This window comes from Nuphar pumila, chromosome 15 (genome assembly GCF_984573655.1).
Source record: "Nuphar pumila chromosome 15, dmNupPumi1.hap1.1, whole genome shotgun sequence".
Taxonomy (NCBI): Eukaryota; Viridiplantae; Streptophyta; class Magnoliopsida; order Nymphaeales; family Nymphaeaceae; genus Nuphar; species Nuphar pumila.
This window is the reverse complement of record NC_143263.1, coordinates 21,773,820-21,801,234: the sequence shown is the minus strand read 5'-3', so window position 1 is coordinate 21,801,234 and position 27,415 is coordinate 21,773,820. Positions and strand designations below refer to the sequence as shown.

The 27,415-nt window shown below is 37.9% G+C and overlaps 1 protein-coding gene across 1 annotated transcript in view; it reads left to right on the top strand.

Annotated features, from left to right (window-relative positions):
• The window catches only part of LACS6 (long-chain acyl-CoA synthetase 6), a 153,760-nt gene that overhangs the window by 370 nt on the left and 125,975 nt on the right, over nt 1-27,415 (top strand). The window contains exons 2-7 of the mRNA XM_089988294.1: nt 2,304-2,364; nt 2,493-2,570; nt 2,761-2,832; nt 2,944-3,025; nt 3,146-3,251; nt 3,344-3,420. Coding sequence (XP_089844420.1) covers nt 2,304-2,364; nt 2,493-2,570; nt 2,761-2,832; nt 2,944-3,025; nt 3,146-3,251; nt 3,344-3,420 — 476 coding nt within the window. The remainder of the gene's footprint in view (nt 1-2,303; nt 2,365-2,492; nt 2,571-2,760; nt 2,833-2,943; nt 3,026-3,145; nt 3,252-3,343; nt 3,421-27,415) is intronic.

Genomic DNA, 27,415 nt, shown 5'->3' with positions numbered 1-27,415 from the left:
TGTTGATTTTGGGAAACAATTGCCACGAATTGCTAAGAAACGGTAGCATTTCTTTGTGTTTCTTGATGGGAAGGAGTTATCGAGGGGTTAAGGAACGCCGATTTCCTCTCGACCAACGGTTTTATTGTTACTTAGGAAAGCGCCCGTTTGTTTGCTGGATGATCGTTTCCTAATTGGACTTCGGGCAATTCCCGTACATCTCTCTCCGATTTGTTTGTTTAGGAGGATGGTTTTATGGGAGTTGAAGTAATCGGAATTGGATTCGTTGTTAAGACGCTCCGGTTAGAAGTTTGATTGGGAAGAAGTAATCGCTTCTTTTTATGATAATTATGTATGTTTAGGAAGAATCGACGAGTGTAGTTTTGGCTAGGGGAGAGGAGAAAGAAAGGGATTAGCACGTTCTGTGTTCTTCCTGGGTTTGATAGATGAAGATCCAGGTGATGAAAAAATAAAGATGGAATTGCCAGATCAAATGGTTCTTTAGACGGTCGATTAGAAGTTGGATGTGCTTTATGCACTATCTGGGTGCGTTTGGGTGATTTCCAGAACAATAACTTTGCATTTGGGAAAGTCGGTTTCAACTAGAACTGATGGTGGGTTTGCTTGTCCAAACAATTTTGCCTGATCCCACATTATGGTCATGTGGGAATTTGGATTCATGGCTATTTCTTTTGTCGGGTTGGTTCTGCAGCAGTTTGCTTCTGATAGGCTTTTCATGGAAGTAAAGTGATCGTCACAATAGTGTTATGCCACTTTTGGATGGGTTTGAATTTTCATGGTTTCCAGTTCTTCAAATACATCAGGGCTTGTCAAAAGGTGGAGCACTTTGACGGTATATGAGTTCTTGAATTGAGACAATCAATACTAGATTTTTTGAATTAAGAATGGTTGTTATACAATGCTGCTGTCATAGTGTAATGTTTAGCTCATGGAATATATCTGGGTTTTCACGAACCATAACTTTTTGGGGTACTGTTACTAGTCGTTCTTTCCTATAGGGTAATTAATATACTTGTGTAACTTAATTTCATCACTTGAGTGCGGAGTTCATCTGAAATGCTCCAGACTGGAAAAGTGTGCTCCAAATTCGATAGGAGCAGTTTGCCTGGCAGCAGTCCACTGTGTTATTTACAACATGTTCTGGTGCTTTCCACACTGCCTCTTTCAGAACTAAACTCATATTAGGTTAAGACATTCTTTAGGATAATAATGTTGCACATGTAATGAATTTTAAAGGTCTATAGATGTCGTGACTAGAGGTGATTTCAACCTGAGCATTTGTATATTTTCCCCAGAAAGATTTTTTTTAATATTAGCGGTTAATACACTCTCCAAGGGTCTCATACCATCATCCTCTCCTGGTGCTTCACATTTTCATTGAATTTTCCTTTACTCTTGACATGACAACTAAGAATGACTGCCCATGCTAATTTTGTTTTGAATGTTTGTTGGTATTCTTCTATATTAGTTTGTCCTTGCAGTATGTTCATTTCTCTTAGTATAATGAATTCTTCATGATGTTAACATTGATCAGCTTAGTATTCCACCAACTAAATCATGCTTTATTTTATCCTTCTTTCTCTTTGAGTTAAATGTTCGTTTCATGATTCTAAAGTTTTTGGCTATCATATAAGTTCCTCACATGCACGTGAGCTGAGAAACAAGCCCAAGTGTCACATTCAGGTCCCCCCCTGATTTCTAAGGCTCGATCAAGCTTAAGAAGATTTATTTATGAGATATTTTTCTCTCCTGACTTTATTGAAAGACTCAGAAATGGAACTGAGCCTATCATGTCCCATTGAAAAGGAAAACCAAATGACTATTTTACCATACATGTTCTTTTGTGTTACAAGGTTTAAAAAATATACAGTGCCTTTTCCAGTAACTTGAATGATCCTTCTAAGCTTTTAGCAAGCTTAAATTTTTGCTTGAGGTCAGCTTTTTTATTAGGTAGGCAATCTTCAACTGAGCTTTTCTCGAGCTGAGCCTTAGCTTTTTGTAAGAATCTTGTCTTGTTTCCCATCTTTATTGTTTGTGATATTTTATTGAGAATTGCATTAACCTGATCTTAGTAGCTGATTGGGTCATTGACTCTTAGTTTTCTCATGAAGAGTTACTCAGGCATGTAAGCTTCCATTATGGTGTTATTGGTCGACCGAGCTTCCACTGTGACTAACCCTTTTTTCCAGTGCTTCTCTTAGGCACTTGGTTTTTGCTTTAGAAGGTCTTATTTGTAATAATGTGCCTAATTGTTGCTCCTATGGCTAATTTGTCTGGTGTTGGATATCTTAAAATATATGCAGGCCAAGGCTACAGTGTGGTTCTTCCTGAAAAACTGCATACAGGGAAGTGGAATGTGTACAGGTAATGGGTATCATACAGATATATATATATATATGCATGTACATTCGCACGAGTATCATACAGTTATATATGCATGCACACACACATATAGTCTTTGACTTTGGATCACCTTTATCCTTGCTTTGCAGATCTGCTGTTTCTCCTTTAAAGCTTGTATCAAGATTTCCTAAACATCCTGAAATTGGGACCTTGCATGATAATTTTGTGTAAGTCACTTGGGCTTCTTTATGGCACTCATGATATACCTCTGATTTAAGAGGAGCTGTTTATATGTGTTGCTAGGAATTTATTATTCTTCTAACATGAAGACAATAAAAACTTGTATGATGCCACACATTCTATTGTTTGCTGCATGTATTTCAGTTAACTTTATCCCCTTTCAAGTTCTTAATTCAGGCATGCTGTTGAGACTTTTCATAATAATAAGTATTTGGGCACACGAATTCGGGTGGATGGTACAGTTGGCGAGTAAGTCACATTTAAGTCTCCTTTGCTTGTTACTCTTTTTATGATGAATTATAAGTCTTTAGCTAATAATGACATCATTTTGGTCAATTGCACAAAACTTGTGTTTTTCAGATACAAATGGATGACATATGAAGAAGCAGGAACTGCACGAACTGCAATTGGCTCTGGCTTAATATACCATGGGATTCCAAAAGTGAGTCATTCAGCTACAAACTGTTTATTTATGGCCTTTTCATATGTTACATTAGGTATCTTTATGTCCATCTTAATATCTGGAACTAGTGAACATGATTTCAATTTTTTTCTCAACCAGGGGGCCTTTATTGGACTATACTTCATCAACAGGCCAGAGTGGATGATTGTGGATCATGCGTGCTCTGCATATTCTTTTGTATCAGTTCCTTTATATGACACTCTTGGTATATATGTGGTCTGCACAGTACATCTTCCAATATTATTAGCATGTTCATATTAAGTATAAACCATCTGATCTATGCTTTTTGTTCTGCAGGTCCTGATGCTGTTAAGTATATAACTAATCATGCTAGCATACAAGCTGTCTTTTGTGCACCTCAAACACTGAACATTGTATGATCTCCTTGCTGCTATATAGTAACATTGTCCTCAAAGAAAGTTGCATATGAATATTTTTGCGACCATTAGAGAAGTGGAAAATGAGAAACCTAAATTCATGGAGAGAAGCATATAAAAACACTTAAGAGGGATCTATGTGCTAGCTGTGTTTAATTCATCCAAAGAAATGCCAATAAATGCTCGGGTTTCCTTTTTTGTTCTTTTTGGAATTCTCAGCACTTGATATGTTGGATATGATATTTATAGAAGGTTTTCTTTACTGTATATGGTAGAATACCACGGTTGTGATTATCATTATTAGCAGGTCATGTCCAATTTACATAGATAATATTCTAACCATCTCTCTCTCTCTCTTTATGTGCTTTATCTGCTCAATCTACCCACAAATATGCATTTGGCATGGCTTGTAAGACTTCTTCATATGGTTGTCGAGCTTAGACACTGGCAATACTTCTTCTCCTTCTTTAACTATACCAAGATGAGTTTCTTCTTGGCATATTTCGGCAACTGCGTCTTCTAAGGGAAGAGGTGTAGATTTATAGAGAAGATCTAACTTGTTCAAATTTGGGGTAAAGTCCATACAAGAATTGAAAAAATTGTTCTCTTTCGATTTGTTGATGCCTAAGTTCCACATCTTCAATGACAACCCACTTAGGCTTCAAAAGTGCCAATTCATCCCAAAGAGGGGATAGAGCACTACAAAATTCTCGGACACTCAAGTCCCATTGTTTGGTAGTCCTAATCTTTTCTTGTTAGAAATTTTGTTTTACCAAATCTTTTTGGGTATACATACCCTTTATAAAGAGCCGTGCCTCATTGGATTTACAAAATTTTGAAATGTTGGCACATATTTTAAGCTCAACATTATTCATAAACCATGCAAGAATTTTTGCATGGTTACTCTCCCAATCTTTTACCTTAAATTGATGATCTTCAATTGCTTTAATTCAAGCATCTCCTTCTAGAGCCTTCTCTTGACCTCTTTCTACTTTGATGAGCTTGAGTTAAGGCTCAGTGATAGTGCCCATCACATATCTCCAAAGCTTGTTTCCCTTGATGTTATTCTCCATAGTTGATTCTAGCTTGAAGGAGAGATCAATTTTGTGTTCATGCTCCATTTTGAATGAGAGTGAGAGAGAGAGAGAAAAAAAGTATGGAAGAACACGTCCACTTGAGTCACCACAAGCACACCACAAATAAGGGTTTCAACGGGTTGGGTTTGGTTCGGACCCAGGTGGAACCAAACTTGGCTTCGATTTTCGGGTATGGTATTGGGTCCGACCCAGGTCTAATCAGACCCACCATAAGAGAAACCATACTCGGACCTGATAAGAACTACATGAACCAGACCCGACCATACCTGGTAAAACCATATTTTTTATCATTTTTATATTAAAAAATTGCGGGTCTTAATCAGAGCTCTGGTCGGGTCCGAGTCTGATATAACATTTCACAAACTATACTCGGGTCCATGTATTAATCATACATTCGGGTCCGGATCCGGGTCTTCTTATTTACACTATACCTGGACCCTATAGGGTTTGGTTCGTGTCAGGTCGGGGTAAACCCGACCTGTTGATACCCCTAACCATGAACATATAAACAATTTTGGATGTTTTCTCACAATCATGAACACTTGATGGCCACTTTCCGAAAGATCAAGAGTGCTATGGCTCTTTTACCATGTAATTAAGTATGCAGAATTATAAAACAAAGCGACAAACACATACACAAGTCCGAGAAAGGACAATACAAAAGGCACTAAGGCACTACACAAGCACAAAGTTTATACAAAGACTTCAAAAAGTTAAAAAGCTAAACACAAGAATGTAAAAATATTATCTTTGTTGAATAGAAATGCTTAAGAAAAGCATTGGATACAACAGGGGGCAACAATCCCTATTTATACAAATAATGGACCTTGGGGAGCTCCCAATAGAGAGGTCGGGAGCTCCCAATGGTCATAAATATGACCGTTGGGATGCTCCTAATGACTCTATGGTCTTTTGACCATAGAGCCCATGCTTAAAATAAAGAAAGACAAAAATAATAAAAAGTAATAAAAAAAGAAAAATTGTTCCTAATGAACAATACCTATTACATGGTGTAAAAGACTTAAATGCCCCTATATGACATTACCTATTACAAAACTGTATATATACACACATATATATGTAAACATGTATATTTTAACAGTGGATTGGTGTAGATGGTTAGGTTTAGTATGGCATTTGGATTGGTCTAGGGCCAGTTAGGAAAAGTCGGAACTAGGTATGGGCTCAAATAGGTGGACTTTAGTCAGGTTTGGATCAAGGTCTAAAATAAAGATAATAGGTTCTAATATGGACTTTGGTTAAGGGTTTGGCTTTGGACCAGGTATTAGATTCGGTTTAGGTGGCCCAAGTGAATGGTTTTGTTAGGATCCGGTTGGATTGTGGTTAGAACTGAACCCTTTTGCACTCTTACTACCTTGAATCAATATCTAAACTCGGTTTACTTTGTCATAACTGATTCCCACTCATTTTTAAGGTAGATAATCAAATTTTGGATTCAATTTGGACCCAATACCCAAAGCATCCTTCTAAATGTAACCAAGAACAAGGTAAGCACAAGAATACCAAGCCACCAAGGGCAACAACACAAAGGCACACACAACCACAAAAGGGCATAAGAAAATTAATATTTTATTGATTGAATGCTCTTGTAAAAAGCATACTTAATAATGGGCAAGATGGCTCATTTATATACAAAATATAGCATGAGAGAGAGAGAGAGAGACTTCAGGATTCCCACACTAAAAAAAGGGACAACCAAGAAAACGTGAATTACACTGTTCTCTTTTTTTTTTTATTATTATTTTAATTTCTTTAGTTTGCAATTCAACATGCAAAACCAACATCATACGTTTCGCAAATCAACATGTGAAACTCATCACGGGACCACAGACCGTGGCAACACAGAAGAGTAGAATTAGTTCAATAAACATTATGTTGATTTTTGCGATGCATAAGAAAACTAAACATGAAGCAACACCTACTCAAGGCCCACATGGCCTACGATGATCCCACCGATGCATCCAATGCAAAAACCATAATGAATATGCCACTTATGTATTCATTTCACATGCTTTTAAATGCACATTCACACATGCTAAACAAGGATGTGCATGAATAACAATTTTCATATGCATGTGTTCATGTTATTATGTAAAATACATGTTTCTTTTCATGAATCTTCTCAAACTTAACATGCGAATACTCATGCAAATACGCATATGCGAAACAACATCAATTTCAGGATTTGCACATGCTTACTACATTCTTACGTAAGTAACATAGCATTAAAATATCATGATCATGCTTCAACAATAATTCTTCTAGCTATTTCGGCAAGGTTGGGGTACCATGCACGTACCCACCATGTCTAATCTATGTTGCCCGCACGCGGGACAACATTGGTAAGCATGAGAACACGTTCAAATATTCCTATGAAAACATGCCTAACAGTTCGGTAATGAACACACAAAATTCTGCACATGTACAATCATGCAAAACAACATATATAAAGCATGCATAAGTTTATATTTCTACATGTATGAAAGCTAAACTTTTAACATATGCAAATCTGGATATAACATGGGCATTTTACATGTAAAGGTTTGAACATAACTGCGGAGTATCAAACATGTATGAATCTGGGTACATCATGTCTTGAACATACATTCTTATTTTCATGGTTCATCTTATGCATATCATTCAAATGTGCACGTTATCATATTGATATTGTGAGGAATCACACCAGAAGGTGTTTACACAGAAGAAAGAGAGGAATCGTTATGGAGGAGGCGCTGACTGAAGAATATTTTCTTTGTATTTTGTACCGTGCCCTATGTTCTCAATATATACATAACATATGGGTCGGGTCTGGTATGTTATATCAGACCCAAATACAATAAACGACCCAGACCTATCAATAACATACACATATGAATCGGGTCCTAGATCTGAATGGGAACAATGCATCAATCTCAATACCCTCCCTCAAGTTGTGCATGGTGTTGTACCATGGACAACTTGTTCTTTAAAAACCAAAATTTTACACTTGTAAGTCCCTTGGTGAACAAGTCAGCGACTTGATCTGCTGACGGAATATAAGCTGGTTCAACTTCCTTGTCTTCAATTTTCTGTCGAACAAAGTGCTGATCAATCTCTATATGTTTCGTGCGACTGTGATGGATGGGATTGAACGCGATCTGTATAGCACTCTGGTTGTCACACAAGAGGGTAGTGGGAAGAACATTTTCTCCTATTTCAGTTAAGAGATGTCTCAACCATGTAGCTTCTGCTGTGGCCGCTGCCATAGACCGATATTAAGCCTCAGTGCTAGACCGTGCAACGGCTCGCTGTTTCTTGCTTCTCCAGGCGATAAGATTCCCATCAATAAAAACACAGTACCCTGACACCGAGCGCCTGTCATCCGGGTCTCCAACCCGGTCTGCATCTGTATACACAACTAGTTGGTGTCGTTCACCTTTAGTATTAGCAGGTCATGTCCAATTTACATAGATAATATTCTAACCATCTCTCTCTCTCTCTTTATGTGCTTTATCTGCTCAATCTACCCACAAATATGCATTTGGCATGGCTTGTAAGACTTCTTCATATGGTTGTCGAGCTTAGACACTGGCAATACTTCTTCTCCTTCTTTAACTATACCAAGATGAGTTTCTTCTTGGCATATTTCGGCAACTGCGTCTTCTAAGGGAAGAGGTGTAGATTTATAGAGAAGATCTAACTTGTTCAAATTTGGGGTAAAGTCCATACAAGAATTGAAAAAATTGTTCTCTTTCGATTTGTTGATGCCTAAGTTCCACATCTTCAATGACAACCCACTTAGGCTTCAAAAGTGCCAATTCATCCCAAAGAGGGGATAGAGCACTACAAAATTCTCGGACACTCAAGTCCCATTGTTTGGTAGTCCTAATCTTTTCTTGTTAGAAATTTTGTTTTACCAAATCTTTTTGGGTATACATACCCTTTATAAAGAGCCGTGCCTCATTGGATTTACAAAATTTTGAAATGTTGGCACATATTTTAAGCTCAACATTATTCATAAACCATGCAAGAATTTTTGCATGGTTACTCTCCCAATCTTTTACCTTAAATTGATGATCTTCAATTGCTTTAATTCAAGCATCTCCTTCTAGAGCCTTCTCTTGACCTCTTTCTACTTTGATGAGCTTGAGTTAAGGCTCAGTGATAGTGCCCATCACATATCTCCAAAGCTTGTTTCCCTTGATGTTATTCTCCATAGTTGATTCTAGCTTGAAGGAGAGATCAATTTTGTGTTCATGCTCCATTTTGAATGAGAGTGAGAGAGAGAGAGAAAAAAAGTATGGAAGAACACGTCCACTTGAGTCACCACAAGCACACCACAAATAAGGGTTTCAACGGGTTGGGTTTGGTTCGGACCCAGGTGGAACCAAACTTGGCTTCGATTTTCGGGTATGGTATTGGGTCCGACCCAGGTCTAATCAGACCCACCATAAGAGAAACCATACTCGGACCTGATAAGAACTACATGAACCAGACCCGACCATACCTGGTAAAACCATATTTTTTATCATTTTTATATTAAAAAATTGCGGGTCTTAATCAGAGCTCTGGTCGGGTCCGAGTCTGATATAACATTTCACAAACTATACTCGGGTCCATGTATTAATCATACATTCGGGTCCGGATCCGGGTCTTCTTATTTACACTATACCTGGACCCTATAGGGTTTGGTTCGTGTCAGGTCGGGGTAAACCCGACCTGTTGATACCCCTAACCATGAACATATAAACAATTTTGGATGTTTTCTCACAATCATGAACACTTGATGGCCACTTTCCGAAAGATCAAGAGTGCTATGGCTCTTTTACCATGTAATTAAGTATGCAGAATTATAAAACAAAGCGACAAACACATACACAAGTCCGAGAAAGGACAATACAAAAGGCACTAAGGCACTACACAAGCACAAAGTTTATACAAAGACTTCAAAAAGTTAAAAAGCTAAACACAAGAATGTAAAAATATTATCTTTGTTGAATAGAAATGCTTAAGAAAAGCATTGGATACAACAGGGGGCAACAATCCCTATTTATACAAATAATGGACCTTGGGGAGCTCCCAATAGAGAGGTCGGGAGCTCCCAATGGTCATAAATATGACCGTTGGGATGCTCCTAATGACTCTATGGTCTTTTGACCATAGAGCCCATGCTTAAAATAAAGAAAGACAAAAATAATAAAAAGTAATAAAAAAAGAAAAATTGTTCCTAATGAACAATACCTATTACATGGTGTAAAAGACTTAAATGCCCCTATATGACATTACCTATTACAAAACTGTATATATACACACATATATATGTAAACATGTATATTTTAACAGTGGATTGGTGTAGATGGTTAGGTTTAGTATGGCATTTGGATTGGTCTAGGGCCAGTTAGGAAAAGTCGGAACTAGGTATGGGCTCAAATAGGTGGACTTTAGTCAGGTTTGGATCAAGGTCTAAAATAAAGATAATAGGTTCTAATATGGACTTTGGTTAAGGGTTTGGCTTTGGACCAGGTATTAGATTCGGTTTAGGTGGCCCAAGTGAATGGTTTTGTTAGGATCCGGTTGGATTGTGGTTAGAACTGAACCCTTTTGCACTCTTACTACCTTGAATCAATATCTAAACTCGGTTTACTTTGTCATAACTGATTCCCACTCATTTTTAAGGTAGATAATCAAATTTTGGATTCAATTTGGACCCAATACCCAAAGCATCCTTCTAAATGTAACCAAGAACAAGGTAAGCACAAGAATACCAAGCCACCAAGGGCAACAACACAAAGGCACACACAACCACAAAAGGGCATAAGAAAATTAATATTTTATTGATTGAATGCTCTTGTAAAAAGCATACTTAATAATGGGCAAGATGGCTCATTTATATACAAAATATAGCATGAGAGAGAGAGAGAGAGACTTCAGGATTCCCACACTAAAAAAAGGGACAACCAAGAAAACGTGAATTACACTGTTCTCTTTTTTTTTTTATTATTATTTTAATTTCTTTAGTTTGCAATTCAACATGCAAAACCAACATCATACGTTTCGCAAATCAACATGTGAAACTCATCACGGGACCACAGACCGTGGCAACACAGAAGAGTAGAATTAGTTCAATAAACATTATGTTGATTTTTGCGATGCATAAGAAAACTAAACATGAAGCAACACCTACTCAAGGCCCACATGGCCTACGATGATCCCACCGATGCATCCAATGCAAAAACCATAATGAATATGCCACTTATGTATTCATTTCACATGCTTTTAAATGCACATTCACACATGCTAAACAAGGATGTGCATGAATAACAATTTTCATATGCATGTGTTCATGTTATTATGTAAAATACATGTTTCTTTTCATGAATCTTCTCAAACTTAACATGCGAATACTCATGCAAATACGCATATGCGAAACAACATCAATTTCAGGATTTGCACATGCTTACTACATTCTTACGTAAGTAACATAGCATTAAAATATCATGATCATGCTTCAACAATAATTCTTCTAGCTATTTCGGCAAGGTTGGGGTACCATGCACGTACCCACCATGTCTAATCTATGTTGCCCGCACGCGGGACAACATTGGTAAGCATGAGAACACGTTCAAATATTCCTATGAAAACATGCCTAACAGTTCGGTAATGAACACACAAAATTCTGCACATGTACAATCATGCAAAACAACATATATAAAGCATGCATAAGTTTATATTTCTACATGTATGAAAGCTAAACTTTTAACATATGCAAATCTGGATATAACATGGGCATTTTACATGTAAAGGTTTGAACATAACTGCGGAGTATCAAACATGTATGAATCTGGGTACATCATGTCTTGAACATACATTCTTATTTTCATGGTTCATCTTATGCATATCATTCAAATGTGCACGTTATCATATTGATATTGTGAGGAATCACACCAGAAGGTGTTTACACAGAAGAAAGAGAGGAATCGTTATGGAGGAGGCGCTGACTGAAGAATATTTTCTTTGTATTTTGTACCGTGCCCTATGTTCTCAATATATACATAACATATGGGTCGGGTCTGGTATGTTATATCAGACCCAAATACAATAAACGACCCAGACCTATCAATAACATACACATATGAATCGGGTCCTAGATCTGAATGGGAACAATGCATCAATCTCAATACCCTCCCTCAAGTTGTGCATGGTGTTGTACCATGGACAACTTGTTCTTTAAAAACCAAAATTTTACACTTGTAAGTCCCTTGGTGAACAAGTCAGCGACTTGATCTGCTGACGGAATATAAGCTGGTTCAACTTCCTTGTCTTCAATTTTCTGTCGAACAAAGTGCTGATCAATCTCTATATGTTTCGTGCGACTGTGATGGATGGGATTGAACGCGATCTGTATAGCACTCTGGTTGTCACACAAGAGGGTAGTGGGAAGAACATTTTCTCCTATTTCAGTTAAGAGATGTCTCAACCATGTAGCTTCTGCTGTGGCCGCTGCCATAGACCGATATTAAGCCTCAGTGCTAGACCGTGCAACGGCTCGCTGTTTCTTGCTTCTCCAGGCGATAAGATTCCCATCAATAAAAACACAGTACCCTGACACCGAGCGCCTGTCATCCGGGTCTCCAACCCGGTCTGCATCTGTATACACAACTAGTTGGTGTCGTTCACCTTTAGTTTTAGCTTGATGATAAACTAGACCATCCCCAAGGGTTCCTTTCAAGTATCGAAGAATCCACTTAACGACATTCATATCCTCTGTGCGTGGCTCATGCATAAACTGCGAAACTTGATTTACTGCATATACAATGTCTGGTCTAGTAAATGTGAGATATTGAAACATACCTACAAGACGTCGATATTGTGTGGGATCTCCATATACTTCTCCATCCTGGGAACTGAGCTTATGATTAAGCACACTAGGAGTACCGAGAGGTTTACAATCTTTCATGCCTGCCTTATCCAATAGATCCAAGGTATACTTATGCTGGGTTAGTGAAAGACGTTCACCTTGTCTATCAACTTCAACTCCCAAGAAATATCGCAAATTTTCCAAAACTTTCATCTTGAACTTCCTACTTAATAGAACCTTTGTGAGTTCTATGTGGTCATTCGAGTTCCCAGTGATGATAATGTCATCCACATGTATAAGTAGGAGAGTGGTTACCTGATGATCTCGAAAGATAAAGAGGGAGTGATCCAAATGAGACCGAATGAATCCATGCCTTTGAATTTCAAGAGAGAAACTATCAAACCATGAGCGATATGCTTGCTTTAACCCATAAATGGACCTTCGTAGTTGGCAAACATGTGTGTTGAAACCAGAGTTACCAGTCGAGGAAGTGGGAGCGGGAAGCGATACGGGAAGCAGGAGTGGGAAGCGAGGCACTTTCAAAAATTTAGGAAGCGGGGAAGCGTGGGACTACTTAGAAGAAAATTCCGAACCGTCTCGGAAGCGACCTAGGAAGCGAACCGGAAGCGAGGGGGAAGCGAAAAAATAGAAAAATGGGGAAGCGTGGGGGAAGCGCGGGGAAGCGCGCTTCCCATAAATGGGAAGCGCGTTTCCCATAAAAGGGAAACACGCTTCCCATAAAAGGGAAGCGCACTTCCCAAAAAAGGGGGACGCTTCGAAGCGCGCTTCCCCTTTTACCTAGCCGCTTCCGGTAACTCTGGATGGAACTATGTTCTGCATAACCGGGAGGCTGCTCCATGTACACTTCTTCTTTCAGACTGCCATGTAGAAAGGCATTTTTGACATCTAATTGACTGAGAGGCCAGACATAATTGACAGACAAAGACAAGATTAACCGAATGGTTCCCATCTTGATCAATGGGCTAAAAGTTTCTTCGTAGTCTTGACCATATTCTTGTAATGAGATATTGCGGAAATATAAAGAGTGCATACAAGCACTTACAACAACGAATAAAAGAGACAATATCACAAGTCCACAAAGGGACAATACAAGCACAAACCTTTAAGAAGGCAACAATATAAAAAGCCTCTTATTGAGAAGAGAGAAATCTCTCAAGAATGAAAAATATACAAGGGGTTCACCCCTATTTATACAAAAAGAAGAGGAGCAAAGGGATGGCCAAAAGGCCTCAAAAGGAGAGCCAAAAGGGGGCTCCCATAGAGTCGTTGGGAGCCCCCAATGGTCACATTTGTGATCGTTGGGGGCTCCAACGACTCTAAGGTTGGAGCCCCTTTAGGTCCTCAAATAAAATAAAAAAAGAATTTAAAAAATAAAAAATAAAATTACATTTATTCAAAAAGGAAAAATAGTTGTTTTCTAAATCAACTATGTGAAATTACAAAAATACCCCCATCGGGTATTGATGTAATATACAATATATATATATATATATATATATATATATATATATATATATATATATATATATATTAGATACATTTTAACACCCCCCCTCAAACTTTACGGGGAAATGACGGAAAGTTTGCCAAGAAGAAACATGAAGCGAGGAGCCGGAAGAGCTTTAGTGAAGAAGTCCGCCAACTGATATTCTGAAGTGATATATGGAAGAGCAATAGTTCCTCGTAAGAATTCGTCACGAACATAGTGACAATCCATTTTCATATGTTTTGTACGCTCATAAAAAGTATGATTGCTCGCAATATAGATGACACTCTTGTTGTCGCAACATAGTTTTGAGGCTTCGGTAATATCAACTCCCATGTCTTTCAGCAGACTGCGAAGCCATACAAGTTCCATTGTCGTGGTTGCCATAACCCGGTACTCAGCTTCAGTGGATGATAGTGAAACTTTCTGCTGCTTCTTGCATCGCCAGATAATCAAAGAGTCCCCTAAAAAGACACAAAAACCAGTAGTTGAGACTCGATCATTGGGATTACCTCCCCAATCTGCATCAGTATAAGCAAGAAGATTCAAAGAAGAAGAGGAAGATAGAAATATCCCTTTATTGATGGTATTCCGAATGTAGCGGATGATTCGGAGAACAACACTCATATGCACAGTTGTAGGAGCATGCTGAAATTGGCTAACTGAGTGAACCGCATGAGTGATATCTGGTCTGGTGATGGTTAAATAGGTAAGAGACCCAATGAGTTGTCTGTAAGGTGTGGGATCTTTCAGAAGAACCCCATCCTCCAACCACAATTTTACATTAATAACCTCGGGAGTCTCTACTTTCTTATCATCAGAAATCCCAGACTTAGAACATATATCTGCAACAAGCTTCATCTGTGACAAAATATATCCTCTAGGAGAATATGCAACTTCAATTCCAAGAAAATATCTGAGAAAACCTAAGTCAGACATATCAAAATTATTTTTTAACATATTTTTAACATTAATAATACTATTTTGATCATTCCCAATGATAATCATATCATCAACATAAAGCAACAAAATTACGATACTAGAACCTGCATGTTTAACAAAAAAAGCAGTGTCAGTATAACAAGAGTGAAATCCTAACTTTATCATGATATCACTGAAACGATCATACCAAGCCTTAGGAGCTTGTTTAAGATCATACAATGCCTTCAAAAGCCGAAGTGTTTGACCTTGCTTAATATTTATTCTGGGTGGCGGATCCATATATACTTCTTTACTTAAACTTTCATTTAAAAAAGCATTTTTTACGTCAAGTTGATAAATAGGCAAGTTTTTGGTTGATGCGACAGCTATTAATGTCCTGACACTAGTCATTCGAGCTACGGGAGTGAATGTTTCTTCGTAATCAATGCCATATTCTTGGGAGTATCCCTTAGCAACTAATCTAGCTTTATATCGTTCTAAAGAGCCATCACTTTTAGTTTTAACTTTGAAGACCCAGCGACAACCAATAGGTTTTTTGTGTGAGGGTAAATTAACTATTTCCCAGGTATTGGTCTTTTTTAAAGCATTTAGTTCAACTTGCATTGCTTCAACCCAATGAGGTATAGATTTAGCTTGATTATAGTGGGCCGGTTCAAAATAAGAATGTAGGGTTATTAAACATGCCTGATAGTTGGGAGTTAAGGAATCATAGGATACAAACCTATTTGGGGGTATTGATATTCTAGAAGAATGCCTAACTTGTGGTTCCTCAGTGGATTCATAAATTTGAGAGTATTTTTCGAGGGCACTAATAGGAATTTCTTGATCTCTTCTTGAGTAAACATTTATATTGGTATCACTATCATGAACATTTATATTTGAATCACTATCGTTTGAGGGTGTTATGTCAAGATGGGATACCTCACGAGTATCGTCTATGTTTTCAAGAAAATCTTTTTGTATGTCATCAATAAGATCATATAAGAATATATAATCAATTTCATTTGTTTCTTCTATTTTATCAAAACCGTTTTCTTCTTCTAGAAATGTTACATCTTTTGAAACATATAGTTTATCATTCTTAAAATCATAACATCTATACCCTTTTTGATTTTCATCATATCCTAGAAAAACACATTCAATTGCTTTTGGAGATAACTTATCCCTTTTATGTAATAGGACAAAACATTTGCAACCAAAAATACGAAGACGATTGAAATCGGGTGAAAATTTAAAGAGTTTTTCATAGGGAGAAACATTTTTTAACTTAGAAGAGGGCATTCTATTGATTAGATAGGTTGAGGTTAGAACGGCTTCGGCCCAAAACTTCTTTGGAATATTCCTAGAAACAAGTAATGTTCTAGCGATTTCTATAATGTGCCTATGTTTCTTTTCCGCTAGGCCATTTTGTTGAGGAGTCCTAGGACACGACTTTTGATGGAAAATGCCATTTTGGGTTAAATAGTTTTGGAATTCGTGAGATAAGTATTCGCCACCGGAATCGGATCTTAAAATAGATATGTTACTTTGAAATTGATTTTGAACCTTTTTATGAAAATCTTTAAATAAAGTAAATACTTCCGACTTATGACTAAGGAAATAAATCTAAACATACCGAGTAAAGTCATCAATAAACGTAACATAATATGAATAACCCCCTTTAGACATAACCGGAGAAGGCCCCCAAACATCCGAATACACCAATTCAAAAGGCCTTGATGATAGAAAAGTTCTAGTTGGAAATGGAATAGACTTCATTTTTCCAAAAATGCAATCTTTGCAATTAATTTCTTTTTCCTTACAAAATTTGTTTCCAAAAGGAAATAGATACATTTTGGAATAACTTGGATGACCAAGTCTTTTATGCCAAGTTTCCATGTTTTTTTCTTGGACATAAGAACAAAAAAAGTTTGTAGGAAGATCAAGATGGTCCATATAATAGAGGTCTCCCTTTCTATGGCCTTGCCCAATCCGCTTCCCGGACCGGAGATCCTGCACAAAGCAACCATTAGATGAGAAAGATATTTCACATCCATGGTCGGCAATTTGAGAAACCGAAAATAGGTTTAAATTTAGTTTGGGAACAACTCTTACTTTTGGAACACAAAAATTTTGTGAATCTTTAAAAGAGCCAATACTTGAAATTTTTAAAAAGGTTCCATCGGCCGTAGAGACACAAGTCCTTTGAATTGGTGCAAACATCACTAAGTGCATTTTCATGAGGGGTCATATGAAAAAAAACTCCGGAGTCAAGGATCCAAGAATACGTACTGGGTGATGATGTTGAAGCAATAACCGCACCCGATGTGGAGGAAAAAACTTTTAGCATTTGTTGAAGAGCCATAGATATTTGTCCAAGAGTTTCTTTGATGTCATTGTTCTTGCCTTCATCTTTTTTGGTGGTGGTTTCTTCAAGAGAGGCCACTTTAGGCTTAAAGGTTCCAATAAGCTTTGGACAAGCGGGTCTAATGTGACCCGACTCATTGCAATAATGACAAACAATCATTTTTCTTCCTCCATTGTAGTTTCCTTGTTTCCCAAAATGAGGAGGCTTATAGGTTCTAACATTGTTACCCGGTTTTGATACGGCAAGGACTTCATCAACATGCTTACTCATGCCAAGCCTTATCTCCTCTTGAGTGATTTCGGCAATAGCATCCTCAATAGGAGGAAAAATAGATCTATGGGGACGTGAAGATCTCACTTGCTCAAATTCGGGACGTAGCCCAAAAAGAAATTGAAACAATCGCTCTTGTTCCATTTGTTTTTGCCTTAAATCAATATCTTCCATAGAAACCCATTTTGGCTCCAAGAGAGCCAATTCATCCCATAGTGGGTTTAGGGCACTATAATAGTCTTGAATGCTAGAATCACCTTGCTTGGTGGTTCTAATCTTTTCTTGCAACAAGTATGCTCTTGCAAGATCCTTTTGGGTATACATACCCTTCATAAAGGACCAAGCCTCATTGGCTCTACGAAATTTAGCTATATTAGCACATACCTTAAGCTCCACATTGTTCATAAACCACGCAAGGATTTTTGCGTGATTGCTTTCCCAATCTTCTACTTCCTTTTGATGACTTTCAATGGCCTTGAGGCGAGCATCTCCTTCAAGAGCCTTTTCTTGACCTTCTTCTACCTTCGTGAGCATAAGCTTAGGTTCCGGAACGGTACCCATGACAAAACCCCAAAGCTTCTTTCCTTTGAGATTATTTTTCATTGTCGATGCCCACATCATATAATTCTTTCCATTGAGCTTGAAAAATAGGTCAATCTTTGTCTCCATGATGTTGCCAAGAAGTGAGAAGATGTCCACTAAATATGAGATACACGAACCACACCTTTCCTTCAAGAATCGAGTGGCTCTGATACCATGTAATGAGATATTGCGGAAATATAAAGAGTGCATACAAACACTTACAACAATGAATAAAAGAGACAATATCACAAGTCCACAAAGGGACAATACAAGCACAAACCTTTAAGAAGGCAGCAATATAAAAAGCCTCTTATTGAGAAGAGAGAAAGCTCTCAAGAATGAAAAATATACAAGGGGTTCACCCCTATTTATACAAAAAGAAGAGGAGCAAAGGGATGGCCAAAAGGCCTCAAAAGGAGAGCCAAAAGGGGGCTCCCATAGAGTCGTTGGGAGCCCCCAATGGTCACATTTGTGACCGTTGGGGGCTCCAACGACTCTAAGGTTGGAGCCCCTTTAGGTCCTCAAATAAAATAAAAAAAGAATTTAAAAAATAAAAAATAAAATTACATTTATTTAAAAAGGAAAAATAGTTGTTTTCTAAATCAACTATGTGAAATTACAAAAATACCCCTATCAGGTATTGATGTAATATACAGTATATATATATATATATTAGATACATTTTAACAATTCTTGTGTGAAGCCCTTGGCTACTAGCCTCGTCTTGTAACGTTCGATAGATCCATCAGGTTTGTACTTTATTTTATAAACCCATTTAGACCTGATAACATTTTTATCTAAAGGTCTAGGGACAACATTCCAAGTCCCGCACTCATCTAAGGTCTCTATCTCCTCATTCATAGCCTCCACCCACTTGACTGAGTTAGATGCTTGTGAAAAGTTGATAGGTTCATCCTGCTTTGCAATTTGAGACATGAATAATTGTAATTCCGTGGAGAAATTATCATAACTGACCCACCTTTCAATGGGATGACGCACCCTCTCAGACTTCCTAAGTAACACATCAAGTCTTTGAGCATTATTCATGTTTCACCGCGTATAGACAATCCCTTGAAATTTTGTGATATCTGGGACAAATCTAGTAATGATTTGTTTGTCTCACGGCTCTTCCCTTTGTGCTTGTACATCAGTCTCATTCTGCTCAATAGGTTGTGTAAGGCTCAGCAAAGTACCTTGTGTTTCTGTATGGTCAAATAGCTCAGCAACAAGCCATGGCTGGTATCCTTCAATATTTTTGTTGGGTCTATCTGTACTCATTAAGACCTCAGTATTAGTCTCATCAAACACAACATTCCTCGAGACCCTGATGCAGTTAGTGACGGGATCATAGCAACGATATCCTTTGTACTGATCAGCATATCCCACAAATTTACATTTGCACGCTTTATCCTGAAACTTGTTACGCTGGGAGCTGTCAATATGAACATAACACACACAACCAAACACTCGTAATTCATTGTAATCAGGGTAAACTTCAAATAATGTAAAATAGGGAGATTGATTTTCTAGTAGTTTCATTGGCAGGCGATTTATGATATATACGGCAAAATGAAAGGCTTCTGTCCACAAACTGAGAGGGATACTGCTATCATGTATCATGCTCAATGGACTTTCCACAATATGGCGATGTTTTCTTTCCGCTACACCATTTTGTTGTGGTGTATGTGGACAAAATATGCGACGACTGATTCCATTATCTTGGAAAAATTCAGTAAATTCCTTTGATAAATACTCTCCTCCACCATCACATTAGAAATGTTGTATTTTAGACGAAAATTGATTACGAACTAGAGCATAGAACGAGCGAAAGAGCTTAAACACTTCAGATTTATGCTTCATAAAATAAATCCAAGTATATCTGGAATAGCTATCAATGAAGGTAACATAATAACGACTTCCAGATAAAAAAGCTTGAGGAGCAGGTCCCCAGACATCAGAATAAATAATTTCAAAAGGAATATAAGCTCTTTGATTTATTGAATTAAAAGGGATAACATGACTCTTACACAATTGACAGCTAGAACAAAGTAAAGCATCTGACTCAAGATTCAAACTGGACTGCTGAACAAGCCCTCTTGACACAAGTTTTGAATAAAAGAACGATTGCAATGAGCTAAACGATGCTGCCAAATTTCTGCCTTATTACACTAAGAGAGATTAAAAATATTTTTAGATGATAATGACACAGTTGACTGAGTTCTTTGCAGGCTTGGAAAATTATCACAAACAGAAGAGGCTTCCTTGAGGACATACATGTTTCCCTGTCGTTCTCCTTCAACGAGCGTCCTCTTCGTAGAAGGTCCTTGACACATACATAAGAAGGAGTAAATTCGACAGAAGAATTAGTATCGTCAACAAGTTTAGAAACAAAGAGAATATTTTTGACAATGCTGGGAGAATGATAAACATCAGATAAAAGTAGGGAAGAATTAGGTAATGAAAGAACAACATTTTCAGCATGAAAGATAGGATGGAGGGCACCATCTCCAGTTTTAATATTGTATTTCCATGATAAGAAACAAGTTTTGAAATCTTACCAATGTCTTCTGTGACATGGGCGGCAGCCCCAGAGTCAATATACCAAGTCCCTTGCTCACTTTGCTTAATCCTGAAAGTGATCCGTCCCCTGGCTTTCCTCGAGCAGAAGACCCAGCACCATTGAATCTACTTTTATTCTGTGGATTGAACCAGCAATTCACTTTAATATGCCCCCTTTTGTTGCATTGAAAACAAGTTGGTACATTCCTGGAGTTTTGGTTCCCTGTAAAAGAATTAGGCTGCATGTTAGGGGTAGGCAGTAATCCACGACCTTCTTGACCAATCCTTCCCTATCCACGTCCTCCCCAGAAACCTCCCCGTCCCCTGCCTGACATCATCCCTATGACTAGTACTTCATGGTTGTTTGAATTTAAAGCCATCTCCTCGCCTTTGATAGAGACTTCATACTGAAGCAACTTTGCACGAAGATCTTCAAAACTAGGCAATGAAGGTAGACACAGGAGAGGTGTGACTAACATGTGATAATCATGGCCAAGTCCATTTAGTGCATGTTGAACCTTATCTTTGTCGGAAATTTCGCAACCCACAATGGCTAGTTGATCCATAATGGTCTTCACTTTATTCATATACTTTGTGACAGATAGAGAATCCTTTCGCAAAACTTGAAATTCTCTTTTCAAATATAAAATTCTAGCCTCTGAGATATGAGAATACATCTGTGCCAATGTCTGCCAAAGCTCTATGGCCGAACACTCATTTGGAATGACCACCAATACCACCTGAGACAAAACAGAAGTAATGTAAGCCACAACTACCTGATATTTTCTCCTCCACGTTGTAAAATCTGGATTTCGAACTAATTTACTGGAAACTTCTCCTTTGTCATCTCGTTCCTCTTGCAAAACAAATTCTGGTGGGCCATGAACTGTCCCATCAAGGTGTTCGGAGAGATCCCAGCTTCTAATGTAAGGCAAAATTTGCCTCTTCTAGGTTAAGTAATTTGAATTATTGAGTTTTTCAGAGATGAGTTTGCCAAGAAAGCTCGATGGAAGAGAAGGGGAATCTATAAAGAAAGAAATTTGGAGAAGTCCGACGCAGCAAGCACTCTGACACATCAGCAGTAGTCTATCTGTCACCTTTTTTTGTTTTTTTAAGGCGTCAATGTAAAGTACTATTCAGACGTTACGTGGGAGGCGTCCAGCAATGAACCCTCAAATGTAAAGTGCTGCTCAGACGTTACGTGAGAGGCGCCCAGCAATGAACCCTTTCTTGTATTGAAAAGACTACGCAAATGATGGCTCTGATTTGCACAGATTATGATTAGACTTGAGATCAATTCCAAAGGTGTAACAGAAACAAATTTAAAATTTGATGTGGATAATCGTGACAGAGAAAGGGCCAAAGATTGATTTACGATAAAAATATATATCTATATTTCTGAGATGAATAATCAGATCTCGTGTTTGAGAAAGTAATGCAGATCTGAGAGAAACAATCAAATTTTGTATTTCTGGAAAAAATATATAACGACATAAGAGACTTTGACGAACTAATTAGGTCAGGGTATAAAAAAAAACTATGCTATTTATGAAATCAGGTCTGAAAAGAAAGGAGAAGATGAAGACACAGATCTGAAATTGAAAATAGGATAAAGAAACGACAAATAAAGAAACCTAGAGGTATTTCTTTCCCAAGATCAAGGATACGGATATTGTGCGAAGGCTCGAGAGAAACGATGATAAAATGAAACCCACGATGAGATACGATAGAAGGAGTTAGACGAGGGCGAGGAGGAAGATCCGAGTGGAGAGACACAGGAGGAGTTAGGGTAAAGGAAAAAATATAGGGCAGAATCACACTAACCTGGAATGTGAAGACCGATCTCTTGAGACACGTTCTGGGATCAACTTCTCGCCCTTGAACCAGATGTCAGACGAAGCCCTGCTTTGATACCATGTGAGAAATCACACCAGAAGGTGTTTACGCAGAAGAGAGAGAGAGGAATCGTTATGGAGGAGGCGCTGACTGAAGAATATTTTCTCTATATTTTGTACCGTGCCCTATGTTCTCAATATATACATATCATATGGGTCGGGTCTGGTATGTTTACGCAGAAGAGAGAGAGAGAGGAATCGTTATGGAGGAGGCGCTGACTGAAGAATATTTTCTCTGTATTTTGTACCGTGCCCTATGTTCTCAATATATACATATCATATGGGTCGGGTCTGGTATGTTATATCAGACCCAAATACAATAAACGACCCAGACCTATCAATAACATACACACATATGGATCGGGTCCCAGACCCGAATGGGAACAATGCATCAATCTCAATAGATATAACATTAACTTAAAAATTTTTGTGTTCATTATGATCTTTATATTCATGAGCATTCACAACCAATATCATAGTATGTTGTGTGCAATCGGTTATGGAAAACCAGCACCCCGAGACGGATAGCCAGCATAAAAAAAACTCCTTGGACAAAATCAATTTTTTTTACAAGGCCTACCTAGCTGAACCAGGTCGGCTGGGCTGACAGGGCCAGGCAGGGCTTGCACCTGCCCCGCGGAATTGGCTGGGCCTGGTAGGTCCTACTAGCCAGCCCAATCAACAAAATAAAAGATTTTTTTTTATCATAAAGCTTGCCGGCAGGGCCTGCATCTACCCAGCAGAACTGGTTGGGCCTGGCAGGTCCTGCTGAGCTGGGCTGCCAGATAACCCAGCTAAAGGAAATAATTTTTTTTTTCTTTTTTTTGTCCATGAAGCTTCTGTTTTCTGTTTTTTTCCTTTTTGACAGTGTGCCAGCCCCAACCGACTGAATCGGTTGGAGTTCGCTATATATATATATATTTATTTATTTATTTCACAGAGGTCCAGTCCCAAATCTGGACAGTCATTTGGGACTGGACAACAGACTGTTCTGTCCCAGCCGAGGCTGGGACTGGACAGCTGTCTGTCCTGTCCCAGACCAAAAAACACAAAAATCTAAATTTTTATATTTAACTAAATATGTATATATTTTTTCTTCCATGGATTAAGTTCATTTTCAGGAACCACAGTCCCGTGTTTATCTGTCCAGAGATACACACCTGTCCAATGGACAGATCTGTCCAGAACGGACAGAATGGGCAGTGACTCAGATCTGGCCAGATCTACCCATCATCACGATGGCCAAATCTGGTCAGATCCGTCTACTAAACACATGTCCAAAGTGTCCATGAAGACACATATATGTATATATATATACGTTTTCTTCATGCAAATATATATATATATATATATATATATATATATATATATATATATATATATATATATATATTGGGAAAACACCAAAAACATGCAGAAATATCATAGAAAATCAAATCTCACATATTCTAGCCCTACCTACATCGATTTCCATTGGTTAAATAGTAGAAAATCAATATAGAATCCATGGTTCCCTACAAAAAGATTGCCTAAAGCTTATTTAGGTTCTTTTTCTCATTCAAGACAAGAGAGAACACCCATACCTTTTTGACGTTTGAAAAGGAAGATGGATGAAAAACAACGGACGATCAGAAAAGATGATGGACCGTTCCTCTTCTTCTTCTTTTTTCTTTTTCCTCCTGCCTCTCTCTTTCTCTTTCTTTCTTTCTTCCTTTTTTTTCCGCCCCTTCTAATATGAGCTGGGGAGAAGACTTCCCAATTGGGAGTCCTTCTCCCACCTCTTTCCATTTTTTTTTGAAATTCTATATTTGTTGACTTTTCCACTTCTTTCCTAATTCATGTAATTTTTCTTTTTTTTTTTCTAGATTTCTCTACCTTTATCAAACTAGTAAGGACTCTTCTAAGGTGTCCTAATTAGTTTGCAAATTTTGAAATTCGGAATTAATTATATTTTAATAATTATTTATTTATTAATAATTAAATATCCAAAAACTTTTAGAGGGTACCTTATCCCTCTGGGAGTCTTTTTAACTCTAGTTAACTTCAATTTAAATATAGAAATTGAATTTAAAGCTTTGTTTTCATTGGACATGGATTTTGGATCTGGATCTAGATGCAAGATCTAAAATATCCAAAATCCAATTGGATCCCAAGCTGGATTAGTTTCAATTTAATATGGGTCTTGGACTGAGTCCAAATCCATATTAATTTGGATCATGCACATTGGAACCAGTCCGATCCAAATAAACAGCGAAAATGGGTTTTAGCTTTTGGTTTTAAACCTCGGGCACGTCACATTTCACAAACCATAATAAAAGCAACAATAAATTTATATCAACATTATATACAGTCTTTTTTCATAAGGTTCAAAAATTAAAACATTTAAGATTAAATTTAAAATAAATCCTAAATTAATCCCAGGATCTTGGGAATCTAGATTCTTCGATTCTGCTCTTGTCCAACATCCATTGAAATATTATCTACTCCATATTCGAACCTGAAATCCCCATAAAACAGGGTCAGACTTGTGACAACCAAGTAAGCTATTAATCAAATTATGCAATTCAAATATTAAGCATGATTTCAGTAAATTAAAAATAAAAAAGCATACATCCAAGAACAATTATGCAATTTAATAAAACATGGAAATTTAAAATAATTCAAAACATGATTATGTGTGATATCAGCAGGTCATATTTTATATCAAATTCTGTGAAAGAAAGAGGTTATTGTTTCGATATTAACGTCCTCCTGGTATGGGCACTCCAATCTCAGACTAAGTATTTTGGGGGTGTATTATTTTATTGTGGATTACCCGGATACCTGAATGAAATAGGTTCCCAAGCGAGCGGTCAACGACCGAGAAGATTCTTGGCAATGACGAGCAAGCAGGCGAATCATATGCATCCACTAACTGCAGCAGTCTAAGACCCGTTGGTCTTGTCCTCCTCAACCCGAGTGACAGGAGGCCCAGGGAATCTATTGCTCCCAAAAATCATCATCTTCACAATGTCACTACTGACTGTACCACTACCCCTTCGAGGGTAGGCTAAATGTAATAACCATAATTTTTAGGCATTTATTTAAACATATTATAATATATATTTCATAACAGAGGGATTTGGGCCTAGGATCCAAATTTCAGATCCAGGACCCATAAAGGGATTTTTCGAATAAATTTACCTCGTAAATTTGATATGTATGTATAAGTACAATAAATTTTAATTTATTAAATAATTCGGGGAATAATTATTTAAAAGGGGTGCGTAGATGGGTCTGGGATCCACATACCGGATCCATATACCTATATATATTTTAATATATATAGATATATATGTGTATAATCATAAATAAATAAAATTATTTTTTTGGGAATAATAATTAGTATAAAAAAACTAAGTATTTAGGGTTGGATCCGTGATTGGACCCAAATGGATCCAACATGTGGATCAAGGACTCATAATGTGGTCTTTATATCCACATTTATAATAAAACTAATATTTAAAGCAAATAAATACATATATATGTATATATAAACCTAATACGAGGATCCATAGTCGGATCCATCCGGATCCAACTTCTGGATCCATATGGTAGGGGTAAAGCACGAACCCCACTCGGGGTCGGCTACCGGGTCTCGGGTCTGGACCCAGGCCACACCCGATGTAACGGGTATAAGAGGAAAGAAAAGGGGCAACCCGATAAGGGTTGCCCGATAAAGCTGAAACAAAAAAAAAAAGGAAAGGGGCATTAAAATAGGAATCGTGCCTAGGGCACGATTCTTGTTTTCAAGAATCCGAAAACAGAAGGGGGCAGGGGGGGTTACGCAGGGCGTAACCGACCCCGTGCCTCTCGGCAAAGGAGGGGGGCTTGGGGCCGATAAAGGGGGGAGTGGAGAGGGGGTGTCGCCCTCTTCACTCGCTCTCTCTCTCTCTCTCTCTCACGGTGTGCGTTACGCCGGATAACGGGGGGCTACCGGCTGCCATTGAAGGCCACAACGAGCAGCCCAGTCACGAGGAGCGTCAGCAGCGGCCCTGCCTTCGCGTCTCCAGCTTCCGATCACCGAAAATTTCTCCAAAAAAGGTACAGTGCTTCTAACGACTTTGGGTGAGAGGTCGAACATGGGTTCGATCTCGTGTGAGGGGTTTGAGAGGAGGTCCCACGGAAAATCTGTAGTTGGGGATTTTCGTGAATCCCACGTTGGAAAACCCCAAATCTTTGATTTGGGGGTTTCGGTTGTCATGAATAAAGGAGTGGGAGAAGGTTACGAGGGTTAACGGAAACCCCAAATCAATAGAAATTGAGGGATTCGACTGCTTTGATCAAAATAAAATAAAAATTTGGGGGTTTCTTTATTTTGAATGTGGTGTATTATGTGCATCGCACAGTATGAACCGTTATGCAGTTTTCAGACATACCTAGTTGGATTTGGGCTATGAACCCGACATGGCTGACCCGAGTGTGCTGTATGTATTTTTTTTTGTAAAATATATATATATATATATATATATATGTATATATATTAGATGCTCTTAAAACTATATGGGTTAAGTTCAGGCTTCCATTTCATTGAGGTGACATAACCCAAATTCAAACCAAGACCAAACTGCTTGCTATTAACTGAACCATGTGCAATCAATGCCTTTGATATCAATCCAAAGTGTTGTTGTGTATGTTTTTGTTAATGAACTATTAGTACCTACGTTGATTTGATATTTCCCAGTTCAAGTGTTACTGTGTGATAGATTAGGCTTTGATTAATGAACTGTTAGTATTGTTACTTGTAAGGAAACTATTTCCCACCTTCAGCAGTCAGATTTCAATTGAAACTGCATCTATGTAAACAGATAACAAGCTATTCCATCTTGAATTAAGACAAATGGAATTGTGTTTCAGTGCCAAATAGAAACTAAACTCTCTGTATAGGACTGAAGG